At 38.3% G+C, this 22,073-nt stretch overlaps 1 protein-coding gene across 2 annotated transcripts in view; it reads left to right on the top strand.

The window, feature by feature from the left end:
- Positions 1–22,073, top strand: part of CCDC38 (coiled-coil domain containing 38) — a 59,079-nt gene that overhangs the window by 15,010 nt on the left and 21,996 nt on the right. The window contains exons 5-10 of one of the 2 annotated variants that reach the window (XM_049626105.1): positions 5,381–5,445; positions 8,149–8,312; positions 8,423–8,503; positions 10,897–11,057; positions 12,868–12,957; positions 13,622–13,679. In XM_049626105.1, the coding sequence (XP_049482062.1) occupies positions 5,381–5,445; positions 8,149–8,312; positions 8,423–8,503; positions 10,897–11,057; positions 12,868–12,957; positions 13,622–13,679 (619 nt within the window). The remainder of the gene's footprint in view (positions 1–5,380; positions 5,446–8,148; positions 8,313–8,422; positions 8,504–10,896; positions 11,058–12,867; positions 12,958–13,621; positions 13,680–22,073) is intronic. The other variant, XM_049626106.1, reaches the window with a different exon arrangement.

Below are 22,073 nucleotides of genomic sequence, written 5' to 3'. Positions count from 1 at the left end.
AATGGGGGCTGAGAGTTGGGAGAAAAATCTATTTTAAATAAGAAAACACACTTTTCCAAGAAATAGACTGTTACTCCTTTTCATGGTTCTAAGGAAGAAAGTCACTCCCCAAATGATACAGTATTAAAGGTTATGGCATGGGCCATTTAAACTCGTTTCTAGATGTAGAAATATATGAAAACTTTCTAAGAGAAGTCTTGATTTTCCAGGCCATAAAACTCACATATCCGGAATCAGGATGCTAAGAGCCTTGTTGTTGCAAAGACATAACCTGTTTCAAGGGCACTTGAAGGCAACATGTTGTTATTATAGGCTTTTAATTCTTGCTCTATGAAAAAGGGCAACTTGTTCATCAAAATGTCATGGACATTTCTTACTTATTGAATCAAGAAGTGCCTACAAATGACATAGAAAGCAGTTGGAAGCCAATGACATTGATATGATTAATGCTAGGATGATGGGGGTCATAAAATCTTCCCCCCAAATAAGTTTTGTCCACATTTTTAAACTAAAATTAAAAGGAAGGAAGGAAGATACATTGAATGCGCAGGATTTGTTGTGGAAACTTAAAAATTTTGGTAACTTTCCCAAATTGTGATAAAAGAAAATCTTTAGGGAACAAAAAAACAAAACGAAACAAAAAAACCCAGCCACTTAGGAAAGAACTTTGGAGACTATAATTAGTGTAGAAGAAGAAAGCCACATTATCTCTTTTTAGAAGATCTTAGAGGCACATATCCTGCACATAGTTGTATGAAAAAGTGCGAATGACAGGCAACATAGTGATATCAGTGACTATACCTCTAGTAGGGAATAGCTAGGTTCAGTAGTGTGCCTCATAGTTTACCTTTGTAGAATGGTGATCCTTAAGTTATCAAGAGCACTTAAAATGATATGGGATATGTTTTAGAGTTCTACACAAAATGGCCACCTTCAAATATCCTTGTGACACTACCACTTCTGAGACACCTAGCAAGTGTGGTTTTGCAGATGACCCGGTTTAACACCATGCCAGTTGACAGAGGAGTTACTGGCCTCTTAAGAGTAAATGACATACAGTAAACTCTCAAAAAGGAAATGGTACAATCGTTTGGTATTATCCAAGGCAATTTGGGCTCTGTTAACGATGGAAATCAGGTTGTCAGTTTCTGCCAGTTACACAGTTAAGCAATTTGGACATTTTCATTGAAAATAAATCCCCCTCTGACTCTTTCCAATCAAGAGTTGATTTGGTTGAAACCCCCATTTCCCAACCTTACATTGCCTGCCTGGATCCTCATTAGAAACAGACCCACGTGATGTGAAATGAGCAAGTGACCCCTACTTTGGGAGCCCAGTTATTTTATTTTTCTGTATGCAATAGCAGCCAACTGCTAGATCACCTCAAAAAATTACACAGAAACTGTCATAGACAGATTGGTTAGGCTGCATAATAGATGTGTCATTTCCACCTAAATGCAGCTGGCAGCTTGACTTTGGTTTTACTCTCAAAGGGCAACACCTCTTGACCACATCCCCAGTGAGTGATGAGGTATTCCGGTGTTGAGGAACACTAGTGCTTCCGGGAGGGCTTTATCATATGTGGTCTCTTTGTCAAAAACCTTCCAGATAGCTAGAAGAGCCAAAATGGGAAACCCACTACAACCAGTCTATTTAGGCGTGGAAGAATAAAATCACACCAAGTCAGCCAGATAGTATCATGTTAAAGTAGCCTAAGGTGGTAACCATGACTATAATATTTACTAAAAGGACAGTATAGAATTTTTTTTTATCTAAAAAAGCCAAACTCATAGAAACAGAGTGGATTGGTTATTGCCAAGGACTGGGGAGTGGGGAAAATGGCAAGATGTTGATCAAAGGGTAAAAATTTCCAGTTATAAGATAAGTAAGTTCTGAAGATCTGACGTATAGCATGGGGACTACAGTTAACAATACTGCATCATATACTTTAAAGTTGCCAAGAGTAGATCTTAAATGTTCTCACCACCACCACCACAACAAAATGGTAGTAATGTAAGGCAAAAGGTGTGTTAACTAATCTTATTATGGCAATCATTTTATAATATATGTGTATCAAATCATCATGTTCTACATTTTAAACTGAAACAATGTTATATGCCGATTATATCTCAATACAGCTAGAAAAAAAGTATCTGTTCCTACATACTCTGGCATTTCTCTTTGAATTCTAGACTTGATATTTATCAGTCTCTGTATAAGTTTAGCATACACAGAATTTGTCTCCAAAATTCCTCCAAATTTAAAAAATTTAAAATTAATTTGGAATTTAAAAAACTCCAAAATTAAAAAAAATCATTCCTTTCATGTGATCTGTGCTCTGCGAGGACAAAAGGAAAAGATAGGATGTGTCATACACTATTGAAATGTTTCTAATAAATTCTATTGGTGAAAAAACAGAAAGAACAGTATAAGTTTTTTTTTTATGTTGAAATTGATTCCAATTCATCTGACCCATCACAAGTGACCAAATCAAAGCTACAGAAAGCACTTTCATGCTTTTTTTCTATTAAAAATGTTTTTTAAATAAATTGAGACTGAATCTAATCAAACAAACGTGGGAGATTGAGCACATGTTAAATAATACCATGAGGATGCAATCTCGTTATAAAGGAAATTCTACAGGGAAATTGATCTGGTTTCTTAAACCAATAAATGGCATGGAATAAAGGAAGTGTTTATGGGGGGATGGGGATGGAAGTTACACATAAAAAATTGACTTCAGGACTTATGCCAACCAAACTGATCTTTGTTTATATTTTAACTTTTTTAATTCTAAAAAGTTATTTTTGAGACAACTGGAGAAATCTGAACCCAGAGTAGGTAAAGATGATACTAAGGAATTGTTCATTTTGTTTGGTATGATAGTTGTATTATGACTATGTTTTAAGACTCTTTTATATGATGGAGTTACATACTAAAGGGTTTATGGATTCAATGGTAACAATGGTTTGGATTTGTTTTAAAATATTCCAGTGAGGGGCGGGGCACCTGGGTGGCTCAGTCAGTTAAGCGGCCCACTTCAGCTCAGGCCATGATCTCCACTCTGTCAGTTCAAGCCCCGCATCGGGCTCTGTGTTGACAGCTCAGAGCCTGGAGTCTGCTTCGGATTCTGTGTCTCACTCTCTCTCTGCTCCTCCCCTGCTCACACTTTTGTCTCTCTCTCTCTCTCTTTCTCTCAAAAGTAAATAAACATAAAAAAATTTTTTTTAAAAATTCCAGTGAGGGGGAGAGTGAGGGGTGGCAATAGATGAAACAAGATTAGTAAAATGTTGATTGTGTTGAAGTAGGTGATAGGTACATAGCAGTTCATTTTATGACTCTAATTTTATGAATGTTGAGGATTTTTTATAATCAATTTGTTTATGCATTAAAAAGAAAACTATGTTATAACCAGGTGCTTATTCCTTTCACATATGTTATTTTACTTAATCCTCAACAAAATGCTGTTAGATATTTTTGCCTCCTCTCCTCCTCTGATGAAAATTGCCCAATGAGGTTGAATCACTAATTCAAGGTCACTAGGTGGAACAGAACTCAAACCAATGTCTGACTCCAAATCTTGTTGTTTGTTACCCATAATCACAGAACTATTAATGATTATAATAATCATAATTGCTATCATTACTGACCTGGGAAAATTAAGCGATTACTCGTTCGAATTGTATTTTTAATAATAGCTAGCGATTAAGAAGCTATGATGTGTTTCTTAGCATGTTGCCTCACTTCCTTCTCGCAACACCACTATGAGGTAGAAATTATAGTAATGATCCATTAGGCTACCTTATGCTGTGGTCATAAACCATTTCTAAATTTCAGTGGCTGACAACAACAGAAGTTTATTTCTCACTCACCTTTCAACTTTGGTGCTTTTCATTGGGTCCCGCACTGAAGGAACAACCCCTGTCTGATATGTTGCTGGAGTTATTGCAGAAGGAGAAAGAGAGAACCAGTGGTGGTTCTTAAAACTTGTGCTTGGAAGCATCACAGATCACTTCCTCTTGTATTGAATGAGCCAAATCCAGTCAATGGTCAAGCCTGATACGGGGCAGGGTGGGGTGGTAAGGGGGAGATAATCTTCTTACAGAGGGGGCAGAAAATAGTTTGGAACAATAATACAATTTACCACAATTAGTGTCCTCATTTTTGCTGATGGGAAAACTGAGGCTTGGAGAGGGTGAGTAATTTACTCACATCCTCATAGCTAGTAAGAGGCAGAGGCAGAATACGGTCCAAGACTGTGGGCTTCCTTCCTAGTGCATGCAGTACAGGCTCACTGGTCATTTGGGAAACAAGATTTTTTTGAGCATCTGTGTGGTTCAATCGGTTAAGTGTCTGACTCTTGGCTTTGGCTCAGGTTATGATCTCACGGTTCATGGGTTTGAGCCCTGTGGGATTCTCTCTCTCTCCCTCTCTCTGCCTCCCCAGCTCGTGCTCTCTCTCTCAAAAATAAACTTTAAAAACAAACAGAAAAACACTACTTTCTACTTCTATTTACATTTTAATCAAAAGACTTTGTTCTATACCACATTCTGGTGGTTCTTCATGAAGTGAACATTATTGAAATGCAGCCTATGTATAATTTTTCTAGAACGAAGAAACCTTGAAAGGAAACTGATCTTTTTGATTGCTAGATAGTAAAGGCTAGATAGTAAATTTTCTTTCCTGCCGTAAATTTGGTTTGTGACCCCCAAGAACACTTTGCCAAAGGACTTCAGTTTTATATATCTAGATTGGCCAAAACACTAAGATTTAAAACAGCTCAGTCTTCTTTAGCACAGGCTGAGGAGTCATATGCCCGTTCCACCACATGTTAGCTCTATTATCTTGGGCAAGTATCTTGACATCTCTGAGCTCACATATAGAATGGGAATAGAAATATGTACCTCGTTGGGGTTATTGTTAAAATTAAATAAAGTAATCTATTTAAATTGCCGAGGGGCAAATGGGTGGCTCAGTTGGTTAAGTATCCCACTCTTGATTTCGGTTCAGGTCATGGTCTCACTGACAGTGCAGAGCCTGCTTGGGAGTATCTCTCTCTCCTCTCTCTCTGCTCCTTTCCAGCTCACACACACACACACACACACACAAACATTCAACCTCTCTCTCTCAAAATAAATAAACATTAAAAAAATAAAGTGTCTAATAAAGTTCTTGGAATATGATGGACATAAAATCAATGATAGTTACTATTATGAAATCAGCTTTTGAGTGATTAGGAAAAATGTTTATTTGAAGGTATAATGATTTTTTAAGGTCAGATACATACTGTATACAGTGATTTAATTACTTGGCTTTTGTTTTATACAGGCTTTTGAGGGATAATGAATTAAACCTAAGTCTATTTCCATTTTCTTTGAAGGTGCAGACACAAAAAGGACCATTCATGAATTTATTAATGACCAGAGAGACAGGTTTCTGCTGGAGGTAGTAAAAATAATTTCTTTCTTCCTTCCATTAGTCAAATAGAAGACTTCTTGCGTAGCATTGCCAAATTTTCACCTTGACATTTTATTTTTCCACTACAGTCTCCAGAGCTACTGTCCCTCCTATCCTTTCCTAAACAACTCCAGTTGGGCTTTCGTCCTCATCAGTCTACCAAAACTACTTTGTCAAGGTTACCAGTGACCTTCCCATCGCCAAGTTCAATTTGTCATTTCATAGTCTTCCTTTTACTTCCCGTCAGCAGCACTTAGGTCATTTGGTCATTTCTTCTTTCTTGAAATGCTTTTTTTGGTTGGTTTCCAATACCCACTGTCTCTTAGTTCTTCTTCATCACTGGCTGCTCACTCCTTCACAGTTTTCTTTTCCGGTTCCTCTTTTCTCCAATCTCCAAATGTTGGAGTGCCCCAGGGCTCACTCCTCACCCTGTACTCTATCTACACCCCTCCAGGCCCATGGCTTTAAATTCCACTTCCCTATTAACAACTTGCAAATTTATTTCTCTACCTGATCCTCTTCCCTGAACTCCAGACTTACAAAGGCAACTACGGTTCTTAACGGCTCCATTTGGATGCCCAATAGGCACCTCAGACTTCACAAACTCAGACTTTCCAAAAGTTTGTCCCTTCTATACTCTTCTCTACCCCTGAAAATCTCCATCTCATGTAGTGATCCCATTGCAGTGAGTAGCAATTTTACGTTTCCAGTTGCTTGGGACAAAAATATTGAAGCTATCCTCAACTCTCCTACTTACAACCCAGCTCCAAATATACTTTCAAATATATTTTTCCCAATATATCCATAATCACACTACTTTTCATGACCTCCCCTGCTGCAACTGTAGTCCACGTCACCAATATCTCTTGTGCAAATTACTGTTATAACTTCTGAACACTGGTCTCCTGCTTCCGCTTTTGCTCCCTACACTCAGTCTGTTCTCCACACAAAGGTAGGAGTCTTTTCTCCACACATGCTCCTCCTCTGCTGAAGACCTCTAGTGACTTATCTGTCCCTGGCTTGTTCTCTCTCTCTCTCTCTCTCTCTGACCTCATTCCTACCACTCCCCACCTTGCTCATTCTCCTCTAACTACACTGGCCTCCTTGCTGTTCTTAGGACACACCAATCTTGCCCTTGCCTCAGGGCCTTTGCACAGAAGGCTCTTCCTTCTGGGAGGAACATTCCTGCCTCAGATATCCCCATGATTTGGTCCCTATTTCCTTCCAGTTTCTCTTTAATTTTCACCAAATCAGGGAGGCATTTCTTGGCTCTACATAATGGCAACCCTCTGCCTTTGCCCCCCTTGCCCATTGGACCACTTATCCCCCTGTAATGGACTCCCCGCTCCACTGGAATGTATATCCCATAAAAGCAAATCTGTTTATTTTGTTCATTGCTCTGTTAGCACCACTTGAAACAGTCCCAGCACACAGTAGGCACTCAATAAATACTTGTCAAGTAATGAATGAAATTTGTTTTGTTATAAATCTGGGGTAATTATTGATATTTCTTTAAAATCTCCTCATTTAAATATTTTAAATTCACTTTTATTATGTGACTTTATAATTTCTTTTTCCTGCACGGCATTAAAAACCCAAGCAAATTCTTACATTATGTACTAAAAAAATAAAACCTAGATGTCAAAGTTTATTTTGGGATCTAAACAGGGCTCTTGGAGGCTGGTTAAACACCCCTACCCTTGGGCAGCTTGGAGAAATGTGTTATAGGCATGGCAGGGAAACCTGATTCTTTCCTGCTACTTCCTAATGGAGGAGACTTTGTGACTACAGACAGCACAATTTCTCAATGCCCAGAAATACTGGAGGGCTATTGTGGATAATACCAGATGGACCTGCTCTTTGGAGGGACATGTAGCTTTTTTCATTTTTATTTTTATTTCTTAGCATAGAGCCTGAGGGGATATGCAGCTACTTTTGATTTGTGGGGCACAGCCATTTGGGAACAATACTGAGCTCTTCATAAAAGTGAAAGAAAGGAAACAGTCTCCTGGTGGTCCCCAAATAAATTCCCTCATGAGATAAAGGCTATGTAGTCTCAAGACTTGGCATGCTTTTATTTCTTTTCCAATGTTTTATTTTTATTTTTGAGAGGGAAAGAGCATGAGTGGGGGAGGGGCAGTGAGAGAGGGGGACAGAGGACGGGAAGTGGGCTCTGTGCTGACAGCAGTGAGCCAATGTGGGACTCGAACTCAGGAAGCATGAGATCATGACCTGAGCTGAAGTTCGACACTCAGTCAACAGCCACTTGGGAGCCCCCATGCTTTTATTTCTAATACAAGTGATCACTTAGTATGCAATTTATTTTACCCTTTATTATGAGACTATTGAAATGTAGTAGCAATGGGGGAACACCTGGGTGGCTCCATCGGTTAAACGGTTAAGCATCTAACTCTTCATTTCAGCTCAGGTCATGATCTCATGGTTCATGAGTTCGAGCCCCACATCGGGCTCTGCGCTGAAGGTACAGAGCCTGCTTGGGTTTCTCTCTCTCTCTCTCTCTCTCTCTCTCTTTCTCTGCCTTTCTCCATCTCATGCTTGCTCTCTCTTTCTAAATGAATAAATAAATAAATAAATAAATAAACTTAACAAAAAAATTACTTTGAAAGAAATGTACTAGCAACGGGCTAGAAACGTGGAATAATGTTGCACTTCTGTTTTCAACATTCTTAGTATGCTCTCTCAACCAAAAGAAATACAATTAAAAAGTTTGAAAAACTCATAGCAGTGAAGGAACAGCAACTCATAAAAGCAGAAAAAAAGCTCCAAGAAGACGCCATGGCCTTTGAAGAGTTCCTTCGAGAAAATGACCAGAGATCTGTAGACGCCCTTAAAATGTTCGTGTTTTCACTCTAGCCAAATTGCCTTTTTTCCTCCGTCTTTCTTTTTAGTTTCTCAGAACACAATACAACACAAAACAAGCTAACAAATCTCTGTTACTTTTCAGTGCAGCACAGGAAACTATAAACAAACTCCAAATAACAGCAGAGCTAAAGAAAGCAAATATGGAGGTACAGGCAGTGAAAAGGTGAGCCCAGGGTGCCATCTTTTCCTTCTCAAATCTCCATGCCCCATTGAAACCTACTTGTGCCTAGCAAGACCTGGGTGGGAATATTCCTTATCTATTGATGATTCCATAAGTATGACCTCATTTTTAGAATAAGTAATGTGTTAATCAAGGATCGTCTGTCTCTGCCTGGGTATCAGAGTACAGTGACCTCTGGTTGAAAAGGTTCCTCTAACTTGTCAATATAAAAGCCTAGAAACTGGTTGAAAAGAAGCAAGCCAACATTAAGAGTAAACCATAAATTATTTTCTCAGTGCCCTCTTTCATTCATTCTAAGGCATTTTTCTTCCCACATTTTAACATCTCTGAAGTTGGGATTCAATTTTACAGCCATCTTAAAACTATAATTGGCAAAATTTTTTATATTTATACTTACACTTAGTTGAACCTAGAATCGATATTAAAAACTGGGATCTATAATGACAAAAATTACAGGAGGGGAAAGCTGGGATAAAACTATTATACCACTCACCACAATCTTTTTTTTTTTTTATTTTCAAGCCCAGATGTTTTCTTCTGTAGTCAAGTGTATCTCATTTGATCTAATTTCAAATATCTAAAGAAGCTTCCTTCTATCATCATTCTTGGACAGTAGTTTCATGACCCAGGAGACACTAGCCTTTGTATCAAGTCATGCTAAAACTTGTTTTTTTTTTCTTTTTGAGGATTTGATGCTTAACTTTCCTCTAAAACCAAGTCCTAGATTTTTCAGAAAAGAGGACAACACCTTCTCTAAAATACAATAAACGAAGTGGATGGTAGTTTCTTTGAAACCAATTGCTACTAACAGAATGTGTGTTTTCAAACACATTCTGGCTACAGAAGCCTCTTCTATTTTAGGAGCCTAAAGTTGAAGGCATTCCAAGGTGGAGAATTCCCTTCCCTCCTTCCTCCATCACATAATTAGAAGATTCTGTTCTATTTCTAGAACCAGAGTAGCAGCCTCTATGTTTGCATAGAGTACTGCATTTTTGCACAATGGCAAAATGGCCTTATTGAAAAGAACTTGCTTATTTTTTATGTGTCTCCTCATCCTAGAAAGGTGTAAAAGGCAATGAAAAACAATCTGGTAACAGCACAGAGGAGGCAGGCAACTGCTATTTATTGCCTTTTTTTTTAAGTTTATTTATTTATTTTGAGAGGTGAGAGCACACGAGGAGAGGGAGGGGCAGAGAGAGAGAGAGAGAGAGAGAATCCCAAGCAGGTTCCATGCTCCTCCCTCTGATGAGGGGCTCAATTCTATAACCCTGGGATCGTGACCTGAGCCAATATCAAGAGTCAGACGCTCAACTGATTGAGTCACCCAGCCTCCTCTCCCTTTTCTCTCTTTATGGGCCTCAGATCGCCCAGGAAGTTCCTCCACTGCAGGTAGGGCTGGAAATCTGTTCACAAGGCAAAAGGGAGCTTGTTCTGAAGCTTTTGCTTGGAAGCTGTGCAATTCCAGCCATTTGAATCTTGTTTCTTGCAGAACATCTGGGAGGCTTTCAGACTAAAAACAAAGTGGTGGTAGAATGAGGGACTCCCAACATCTTTCACCTGGTGATATGTGAGCCAGCCATTTATTGACTCTTGAATATCACTCTCACATCAGGGCTTAAGGAAGGCACTGACTGAGAAAAGCACTGAAGCTGAGGATATTGATACAGGAGTAATATTGATAGAGATATCGAAGAGGGGATGATTAAGGAAGCTTCGAAGGACAACTGTGAAGCTCCCTTTCATGAGGGCCTTCATTGTTAGTTTAAACATTCCTTGAGAATCCACTTTGTAACATAATTATGGGAAAGTAATCTGAGGCTGAGGGGAAAGGTTTTCAGTCCAAGTCACTGGATTTTGTTGGCGAGAGCTCGGGCATCTGAGTCCGTCGGACCTGGATTTGAGCGCTGGTTCTGCCGTTTACTAGACAGATGACTTTGCACGTCATTCATTTCTTCTTCCAAAAGACAGGAATGATACTATTTTAAAGCTGTAGCGTGTCCTGAATATTGCCCCCACTTCCTAGTAGGAGCTCACTGAGTGTTCGTTTTCTTTATTTTTCTTACATAAGTCCCATCTTTAGCTACCTTCTAATTTTTTCCTATGTCTAAAATTGAATACATTTCCCTCAGAAATAAATAAGTAGAGTAAAACTATCATCAGTCCATTCTGTGAGTGCATACCCGTGGCATATTTCATTCAAATAGCATTCCTACGTGGTTTTTTCTTATCTCATCATATGACCGTACTTACAATTTTTATTAAATAAATTATTATTCAAATATATAATCAAAGGAACAGATTTTATAAAACCTTTTAAAAAAATGAACATACTTTCAGTGGATATTTTTAATGATACCTTTGTTTCTTTTGAGTAGTGAGATAGCAAAAACAGAATTCCTCCTTAGAGAATACATGAAATATGGATTTTTTCTGCTGAAATTGTCTCCAAAACACTGGCAAATCCAGCAAGCGCTGAAAAAGGCACAGATGACAAAAAGTAGAGAAAGTATGAATGTCACTCTTCCGGTGTTAACAAGTGAGTCACGTATTCTTAATTTCAATGAAGTAAATATCCCTAATTCTCAAATATTCTGCTTCAATATTTATTTGTTCTTTATTAAATAGTCAAAATTTCTATTTTAAGCAGAACCTGAACAAGGATTCCCACTCTCTCTGATATTATAAATTATTAATTTGGAAACTCAAGTTAATTTCAGATATAAAGCAATAAAAAGATATACATAGAGAAATAGAAAATATTTATTTGCAGATGATATGATAGCATACCTAGAGCCCCCTCACCCTCCTATACGAAATCTGAAAAGCTATTTGATTTTATTAAAGGTTTCTGCAGAGTAAATGGACACAAACTCAATTATACTTTACTAACCTCACATATTAACTTAGATAGACTAACTTTATTAACCAGAAAATATACAAGAAAATCAAATTCAAGAAGGCAACAATAGCCTTAATTGTGTGACCTGGAGATTTGACAAAAAGAGAACTATGTCGTGTTTTTAGAGAGGAAGGTTGATATTGCAAAGGTGCCAATTTTTCTGAAATTAATGTATAAGTTTTGTGGAATTATAATAAAAATGTTACCAAAAACTTGCCAGGCAATTGAGTGTTGTTTGGGGAGAACTTTGCACAATGATTCTGAGGTCCATCTAGAAAGATAAATACTTCTAAAGTTAAAAGAGAATATAGGGTGTTACTAATCTTTTAAGGAATAATATCACAAAGTCTCAGAAGTTAACACAGCATTGATACTGGTGTTAGGAAATTAGCTTGATGAACCAGAAATAGATGTATTATATAGAAGAACTAAGTAAGTGATCAAAATGGGGTTGCAAATCAAAGAGGAAAACTACCTCTTCCAGCAACATTGGGGTAACAAGGACCAGACTCACCCTCCTGCCTAAAAAAAAAAAAAAAAAACCTGAAAAATATATGAAACAACAGGTTTCAGGTATGAGGCATCAAGGAGAGAAGCAAGGAGAGAAGATGATCCGTGAGAGGAGAGACAAATGAAAAGAGCCCAATGAAGTCCTCAACATACTGCCTGGGGAGCTTTTCCAGGGTGCAAGGTCAGGAGGAGGAGCCTAGCAGTCCCCATGAATTGAAAAGAGAGCTACAGGTCCAGGGAGGCTGGAGTTCCCTGAGCAGAGTAATGGAGAGGAGAGAGCTACAGAGAGTTCTCGGCAGAGTCTTCAGCTGAGAGCTGATCCTGAGACTCCGGGGTAAGAGCATTTACCCCATAGAAGTCAGTAAACTACAAATCAGGGGGAAGTCTTTTCCGGAGAGCTGACTGTTAAACATTTACCAGAGCACCAGGGATGGCTTCTCTACTCAGTTCCCTGTATCTCTCCCTGTGCTGTGATGAAATTAGATCATCTTTCAGAGTACGGAGCAGAGTGATGGCACTTGGCTAAACGCAGTACACAGTGTTTAACAAGAGATAAAACAAAAAGAAGGGAAAGCCAGGAAGTATTTGCATTTAGCAGCTTAAAATCTAGTGCTCCTAGATTTGTCCTTTAACTGAAGGATGCTCAGAAACCAGTGAGTCCCTCAGTCCAGAGTGAGTGGCTGACACTGGGATTACAGAGTTTATGACAAACTGATGCAGAGACCTCTCTGCAGAGAGACCTCCTCATGTCCCCTAGGTCCATTCCCATCCATTCTGCCTGTTCAGAGACCAGCACTTGCCGTCTGCATCGTTCATTGCTTGTTGCAATACTCCCATCCTCTATTTCTGTCTCTGTACGTTTTCACCATGAGACGAACTTCATTCCAAGAAGTGTTCCCCCCCCTCTTTCTCTCTCCCTTTTATTTTCCATTTCTAGAATTAAAGACAAAGAAAAATGAGCGCAGTATTGAGGATTCCAGGAAGACATCTTTTTCAGACGACAATTCTATGGGAAGAGGTAGCCAAGGTAACACTAGAGACTTGAGACTTCACTTACAAAAGTAAAACCAGAGAAGGTGTCCATCTCAAAGTGGAAATCCAGGACCTATAAGCTAACCTGGAAAACAGGACGTGGTGTCCACATCACCCGTAATCCTTGGGAGCTAGGAGTTCCATTTCTTTCTCTCTGACATTATTACAAAACTTGGAGAGGTGGATGAATGGACAAGACAGGCAGAGAAATCAGGGGCAAAGGACCTGATACAACTCATTCCCTCCACAAGTGCACATCGTTTGTAATTTTTACGTTGATTGAAAATCAGTGATTATACAAGAAATATATATGGTTAGGTAAGAAATAGAACCATAAATATTTCACTATTTATGTTCCTGATTGTGACTGTCAATAGTTGTATCATGTTTTTGACAATATGTACTCTGCAACCCCTGCACCCTGCACAACCACTGCCTTTGATTTTATTCTTAGGCTTGAACCCACTTTCACTAGAATAAAAGAACTCCACTTTTTGTGATTATTATTCTAATAATGATAAAAAGAAGTAATGGGCATATCCATGCAGAGAAATGAATATCTTGCACCAAGTAACAAGGAATCATTTCTAATTACATGTTATTTCTTTTCACCTCCACCATCACCAATGACATGGACTTCGCCTGGACATTTTGAACAGGAAAACCCCACAGGAAGACCACCTTCACCCTAGAGAATAAGAAATCATCCTTATCAAAGTACAGTACACACTTGATTAACTCTCGGGAACTGTGAATGTTTTTGCAGCATATATCCCTTTTAGCCTTTCTTCAACAAATATACCATGTATCTATACCCATCCTAACAGATCCTGGAGGTAGTGGTTGCCATTTCTGGGTGCTCCTGAGTTGATGGAGTTCTCACAGGGCTCCCCTCATTCTTTCATGAGTGCCTGCCACTGCCATCTGCAGAAATTGCCTACCCTTTGCATCTTGGGTCTGGCCCTCTCAGAACCATTGCTTAATTGTTTCTTAAGCTACTCTGCCAACCCCCGTGTTTGCAGTTTTACAAGGTCATTCAAAATCGCTGCAATAGGACCACAAAGCATTGTTTGTTTTGCCCCTTATTTGTTTGTTGACTCAATTATACTCATTATTTTTCTAATAAATTGCTAGTTCTCAACCCTGCCTATCCCAGGGAAGCTTTAAGAAAATATACTGATGCCCAGGATGGGTACACTGGCCCCAAGGAAAGGATCTGGGCCATGACAATCACACATGACAAAAGTCAGTGCAGATACCATACTCTGAATTCTAGGGACCCTGAAGTTGCTCCACTTCTGTGGCATTTAACAATCAATGTTTTGTTTTTAATTAAATTTTTTATTTTGAGATAGTTGTAGATTCACATAGTTTTAGGAAATACAGAGATCCATGTACCCGTAACCAGTTTCCCCCAATGGTAACATCTTGCAAAATTGTAGTACAATATCACAACCAGGATATTGGCATTGATACAGTCAAGATGCAATCAAATACAGAACATCACCATGAGGATTCTTCATCATGCCCCTTAGCAGTATACCCACTTCCCTCCCTCCTCCTCTCCCTAACTCCTGGCAACCACTAATCTGTTCTCTATTGCTTTGATTTCTGTCATTTCAAGAATGTTATATAAATGCAATCATACATTATGTAACCTTTTGGGATTGGATGCTTTACAGAGGATAATTCTCTGAAGGTTCATCCAGGCTGTTGGATCTATCAATAGTTGGTTCCTTTTCATTGCTGAGTAGTATTTACAGTTAACCCTTGAACAACATGGGTTTGAACTGTGAAGATTCCCTTAAATGTGGAATTTTTTTCAATAAATATAGTACAGTACTGTAAATGTATTTTCTCTTCCTTATAATTTTCTTAACATTTTCTTTCATCTAGCCTACTTTGTAAGAATATAGTATATAATACATATAACATACAAAATATGTATTAATTGACTGTTATTGGTAAGGATTCTGGTCAATAGTAGGCTATTAGTAGTTAAGTTTTGGGGGCGTCAAAAGCTATGTGTGGATTTTTGACTGCATAGGGGGTTGGCTCCCCTAACCCCTGTGTTGTTCCAGAGCCAACTGTAGATGATATGTACACACTACAAATTAACTATTCACTCATTGAACAACATCCAGATTGTTTCTAGAGTGGAGCTATAACATTACTATAAATATATTTGTGCAATTTTTTTGTGTGCACAGAATTTGCATTTCTCTGGAATAAATGCCTAGAGTGCAACTGTTGAGTTGGATGGCAGGTGCATGCACAGTTTTTAAAGAAACTGCCAATTTGTTTCCCAGAGTGGCTGTAGCATTTTACATTCCCACCAGCAATGAACAAGGGATCCAGTTTCTCTCCATTCTCACCAACATTTACCATTTTGATTTTTAAAAATTTTAGCTATTCTGATTGATGTATATATCTTATTGTGCTTTTTCTAAAAAAAAATCTTATTTCTGGTTCTTTTTTATTTGAGTATAGTCAACATACAATACTACATTAGTTTCAGGTGTACAATATAGTAATTGGATGCTATGCTCATCACAAGTGTAGTTACCATCTGTCATCATACAACACTATTATGATATCTTTGACTATATTCCTATGCTGTGCCTTTTATTCTCATGACTTATTCATTCCATAACTGGGAGCCTGTATCTCCCACTCCCCTTCACCCATTGTGCCTATCCCCCAACCCCCTCCTCTCTGGAAGACAAATAATTAGTTTGTTCTCTGTATTTATAGGTCTGATTCTCCTTTTTGTTTATTCATTTGCCTTTTAGATTCCACATATGAGTGAAATCACATGGTACTTGTGTTTCTCGTCTGATTTATTTCATTTACCATAATACTCTATGTCCATTCATGTTGTTGCAAATGGCATTATCTCATCCTTTTTTTTTTTTTTTTGATGCATAATCTTCCTATCTTTTGTGCTTTTTATTTGCATTTCCCTAGTAACTAATGTTGTTGAACATCTGTTCATGTACTTGATAACTTTATATCTTGTTTTGTGAAATGTCTGTTCACGTCTTTCGCCAGTTTTCTAACTGGATTGTCTGGTTTTGTTTCTTACTGTTGAAGTTTGAGAATTCTTTATATATTTCTATATTAGCCCTTTGTGGATATGTAGCTTGCAAATATTTCCCCTCAGTCTGAAGATTGTCCTTTCTCTTACCAGGGTCTTTTGTAGAACAAAAGATTTTGATATTGATGGAAGTCCAATTTATCAATCTTTTCTAATGTGGATCATGCTTTTCATGTCAGGTCTAAAACTTTAAACTAGTCCTAGACACCAAGGATTACTTTTCATGTTTTCTCTGAAAAGTTTTTATAGTTTTACATTTAAGTCTGTGATCGATTTTAGGTTAATTATTTTTGAATAAGGTATGAGATTTAGATTAAGAGGTTTTTTGTTTGTTTGTTTGTTTGTTTGTTTTTTGCCTATGGATGTCCATTGCTCTAGCACTATTTGTTGAAATGGCTTCTCCACTGAATTGTTTTTGTATCTGTGTCAAAAATCAGGCATATTTGTTCAGGTCTGTTTCCAGATTCTCTATTCTGTTCCATTGATCTATGTGGCCGTCTAACACCAATACCACATGGTCTTTATTACTATAAGCTATTAGTCTTGAAATCATTTAGACTGGTTCTTCTTACTCTATTCCTTTTTCAAAATTTTGTTGACTATTCTAGTTCCTTTGGCTTTCCATGCAAATTTTAGAACAATTTTATCTATATCTACAAAAAAAAACACTTGCTGGAATCATTAGAATTGTGTTAAAACCTTTTTATGGTTTGAATTATGTCTCCCTATATCTTTATAAAAGATATATTAAAGTCTAATCCATGGTACTATCTATGAATGTTACCTTATTTAGAAATAGGATCTTTGTAGGTATAAGCAAATTGAATCCATGAGGGTAGGCCCTTAATCCAGTATGACTGGTATCCTGAAGAGACACAGAGATGCAGGAAGAACGCCATATGACAACAGAGGCAGAGATTGGAGTGATGCATCTACAAGCCAAACTACACCAATGATTGCCAACCACACAAGAAGCTAAAAGAAAGGCATGGAAGCGATTCTTCCCTGAAGACTTCAGGGAGAGCATGGCCCTGCTGACAGCTTGATTTTGGACTTCTAGCCTCCAAAACTGTGAGAGAATAAGTTCCTGTTGTTTTAAGCCACCTTCTTTGTGGTACAGCAGCCCTAGGAAACAAATTTGAACCTGTATATCAATTTGGGGAGAACTGACATCTTTAACTATATTAACTCTTACAATCCATGAACATAGTATGTCTCTCCATTCATTTAGATTTTCTTTGATTTTTGTTCATCAGCTTTTCATAGTTTTCAGCATACAGGCCCTGTGCATATTTTGTCAGATTTAAACATAATAGTTTTCCTATTTTTTTTCTTTTTGAGAAATTGTAAATGGAACTGTATTTTTAATTTTAGTGTTCTTGTGTTCATTGCTAGTATATAGAAATACAATTGATTGTTGTACTTTCATATACTCTGATTTTGAAGAGTTCACTTATTAGTTCCAGGAATTTTGGGTTTGTTCCTTTGGGGTTTTTTTTATATTCCTTTGGATTTTCCATGTAGACCACCATGTCATCTGCAAATAGAAACAGTTTTATTTCTTCCTTTATGATACGTATGCCTTTTATATCCTTTTCTTGCCTTACTGCAGTGAGTAGAACATTCTATGTGGAATAATAGTAGTGGGAGGAGACATCCTTGCCTTGTCCAGTCTTAAGAGGGTTCGGGTTTTCACCATTAAGTAAAATGTTAGCTGTAGGATTTTTATACAGATAACCTATCAACTTCAGGAAATCCTCTCTAGTCTAATTTCTCTGTGAGTTATCATAAATGAGCATTGAATTTTGTCAACTGCTTTTTCTGAATCTATCAATACACACAGTAACATGCAAGCACCACATTCACTCCTCAGAAAGCTCACCACTCTCATAGTTTCTTTCATTCATTCAACCAGTACTTATTGAATGACCTGTGGACCCAACAGTAAATAAAACACAGTTTCTACCCTCAAGAAGCTTATCATCTAGTGAGAAAACAGACAAGGGATTAGTCAGCTACAATATAATAGATAATACCACTGGAAAGATAAGCTCAGAGTGCCACAGGCATGCAAAGGAAGAACTCTTAACCCAGATGACAGGTGAGGGAGTAGGAGAGCAAGGGCAGGATAAGTGAACACTCTCCAGAACAGATGGCATCCAAGCTGAGTCTGGTGAGAGGAGGAGGCATCGGGGAAGACAAGCTCTGGGAGAAGTTGGAGCCTTTTGTCACAGAGGTGGCAGAGGTTGGTTCTGTGAAAGTGAGAGGCTCAAGGGGCAGATAAGTACTGTATCATGAGCAGGTAAGCGTGGTGCCATCCTAAGGAGCCTGGATTTGTCCCAGGGGTCCTGGGGAGACACTGAGTGTTTTAAGCAAGAGTGTAACAGAGACTCAATTGGATTTGCATTTTAGCAAATTGGATGTGGGAGTATTTTATCGAATAAAATGGAGGGAGACAAAAATAGAGATAAGAAGGGACAGTTAGGAGCCTGTTGTCACAATTCAGGGGAGATATAATGAACTGCCTCAATAAGATAGTGGCCGTAGGAACAAAGAAGGAAGGGCTGTGAGACGCCTCAGGGAAGTGGTATTGACAGGCTTTGAAAGGCTCACATAAAAGATTGGGGGAAGTGTGAGGAAAAGAGAGTGGTCAAAAAACTCACAAATTTTGTCAAAGATAACTCTCAAATTTCTGGGGGGCAATGGAGTATATAGTGTTGTCATTCAATAATTTTGGGATCACAGTAAGGGGAGCAGGCCTGAAAAGGAAAATAAGGAGTATGATTTTGGATTGTCTTATTTTTAGCTCCTTGTAGGGCAGCCAAGTGGACATTGATGTCCACTGGAAGTTAGACATTGAAGTCTAGAGCTCAAGAGAAAAAGATAGATATGTGGGAGCCATTAGTATATTAGCAGTAGTGGAATCTATGAGAGAGGATGAAATAACCCCAAAAGAGTGGGTACAATGAGAGGGGAAGAAAGCTGAGAAACCATAGACATTTATGTCAGAAAGGAAACCAAAAAGGTAACAAGAATTTCAGAGAGGTGGGAAAAGACTAATTAAAAAATGATACCACTGGGGCGCCTGAGTGGCTTAGTCAGTTAAGCATCCGACTTCCACTGGGGTAGCTGAGTGGCTCAGCCAATTAAGCACCCAACTTCAGCTCAGGTCATGATCTCATGGTTTGTGAGATCCTGCGTCGGGATCTGTGCTGACAGAGCCGACTTGTGCTCTGTTTCTCTCAAAAAGAAATAAAACATTGAAAAAAAAGAAAAAGAAAAGAAAATGATACCACTGGATCAAGAGAAGAGTTGGGTAGGACAATAGTTATCAAATGCTTTCTCAGGGGACATTTCCCAAATATTCGCTTACGTCAATGGCTCTTTCTCTGTTTTCCCATCACTTAAAGGGCAGTTCCAGGTAGGTATTTTGTCCCCTCAAACTCAACACGAACAAAGAAAATATTAATCTTTTTCTTATCTTACCCTTAAACTGTTCTCCATCTTGTTAGGGCTACTTCCATCATTCCAGGCTCACAGATTACAAATGTTGGAGTCATCTTTGTCTCTTCTCTTTTGGCCCTAGTAGCTCTTTCTACTCTTGGGTCCCATGATTTCATTCTTCCATATAGCTCTAGAATCTCCTTCCTCCCCTAACCCACTTATTCACTTTCCCCTTCATTACTACCCTCTACTTGAAAGCGATATATATATATATATATATATATATATATATATACTATATACTATATATACATATATATACACATATATGTATACATATATATACATATATACATATAGTATACTATATACTATATATGCATATATATACATATATATATGTGTATATATATATATATGTGTATATATATATGTTATTGTCAAATTGGTTTCCATACAACACCCAGTGCTCATCCCAACAGGTGGTCTCCTCAATGCCCATCACCCACTTTCCCCTCTCCCCCATCCCCCATCAACCCGTAGTTTGTTCTCAGTATTTAAGAGTCTCTTATGGTTTGCCTCCTTCCCTCTCTGTAACTTTTTTTCCCCCCTTCCCCTCCCCACTGATCTTCTGTTAATTTTCTCGGGATCCACATAAGAGGGAAAACATATGGTATCTGTCTTTCTCTGCCTGACTTATTTCACTTAGCATAATACTCTCCAGTTCCATCTACATTGCTAAAAATGGCCAGATTTCATTCTTTCTCATTGCCAACTAGGATTCCATTGTATATATAACCACATCTTTATCCATTTGTCAGCTGATGGCCATTTAGGCTCTTTCCATAATTTGGCTATTGTTGAAAGTGCTGCTATCAACATTGGGGTGCAAGTGCCCCTATGCATCAGCACTCTTGTATCCTTTGGGTAAATTCCTAGCAGTGGTATTACTGGGTCATAGGGTAGATCTATTTTTAACTTTTTGAGGAACCTCCACACTGTTTTCCAGAGTGGCTGCCCAATTTGCATTCCCACCAACAATGCAAGAGGGTTCCCATTTCTCCACATCCTCGCCAGCATCTATAGTCTCCTGATTTGTTCATTTTAGCCACTCTGACCGGCGTGAGATGATATCACAGTGTGGTTTTGATTTGTATTTCCCTGATGAGGAGTGACGTTGAGCATCTTTCCATGTGCCTGTTGGCCATCTGGATGTCTTCTTTAGAAAAGTGTATATTCGGGGCGCCTGGGTGGCGCAGTCGGTTAAGCGTCCGACTTCAGCCAGGTCACGATCTCGCGGTCTGTGAGTTCGAGCCCCACGTCAGGCTCTGGGCTGGTGGCTTGGAGCCTGGAGCCTGTTTCCGATTCTGTGTCTCCCTCTCTCTCTGCCTCTCCCCCGTTCATGCTCTCTCTCTGTCCCAAAAATAAATAAAAAACGTTGAAAAAAAAAAAAAAGAAAAGTGTATATTCATGTTTTCTGCCCATTTCTTCACTGGATTATTTGTTTTTGGGGCGTGGAGTTTGGTGAGTTCTTTATAGATGTTAGATACTAGCCCTTTATCTGATATGTCATTTGCAAATATCTTTTCCCATTCCATTGGTTGCCTTTTCATTTTGTTAATGGTTTCCTTTGCAGTGCAGAAGCTTTTTTATCTTGATGAGGTCCCAATAGTTCATTTTTGCTTTTAATTCCCTTGCCTTTGGAGATGTGTCAAGTAAGAAATTGCTGCAGCTGAGGTCAGAGAGGTTTTTTCCTGCTTCTCCTCTAGGGTTTTGATGGTTTCCTGTCTCACATTCAGGTCCTTCATCCATTTGGAATTTATTTTTGTGAATGGTGTAAGAAAGTGGCCTAGTTTCATTCTTCTGCATGTTGTTGTCCAGTTCTACCAGCATCATTTGTTAAAGAGACTGTCTTTTTTCCATTGGATATTCTTTCCTGCTTTGTCAAAGATTTGTGGGTCCAATTCTAGAGTCTCTATTCTATTCCGTTGGTCTATGTGTCTGTTTTTGTCTATGTGTCTGTTTTGACAATATCATACTGTCTTGATGATTACAGCTTTGTAGTAGAGTCTAAAGTCTGGGATTGTGATGCCTCCTGCTTTGGTCTTCTTCTTCAATATTACTTTGGCTATTCAGGGTCTTGTGGTTCCATACAAATTTTAGGATTGCTTGTTCCAGCTTTGAGAAGAATGCTGGTGCAATTTTGATTGGGATTGCACTGAATGTGTAGATCACTTTGGGTAGTATTGACATTTTAACAATATTTATTCTTCCAATCAGAAGAATAAACTTCCATTTATTTGTATCTTCTTCAATTTCCTTCATAAACTTTCTATAGTTTTTAGCATACAGACCTTTTACATCTTTGGTTAGGTTTATTCCTAGATATTTTATGATTCTTGGTGCAATTGTGAATGGGATCAGTTTCTTCATTTGTCTTTCTGTTGCCTCATTATTAGTGTATGAGAATACAACTGATTTCTGTACATTAATTTTGTATTTTGTGACTTTGCTGAATTCATGTACCAGTTTTAGCAGACCTTTGGTGGAGTCTATCAGGTTTTCCATGT

This window comes from Panthera uncia, chromosome B4 (assembly GCF_023721935.1).
Source record: "Panthera uncia isolate 11264 chromosome B4, Puncia_PCG_1.0, whole genome shotgun sequence".
Classification (NCBI taxonomy): Eukaryota; Metazoa; Chordata; class Mammalia; order Carnivora; family Felidae; genus Panthera; species Panthera uncia.
This window is presented reverse-complemented; position numbering and strand designations above follow the sequence as displayed.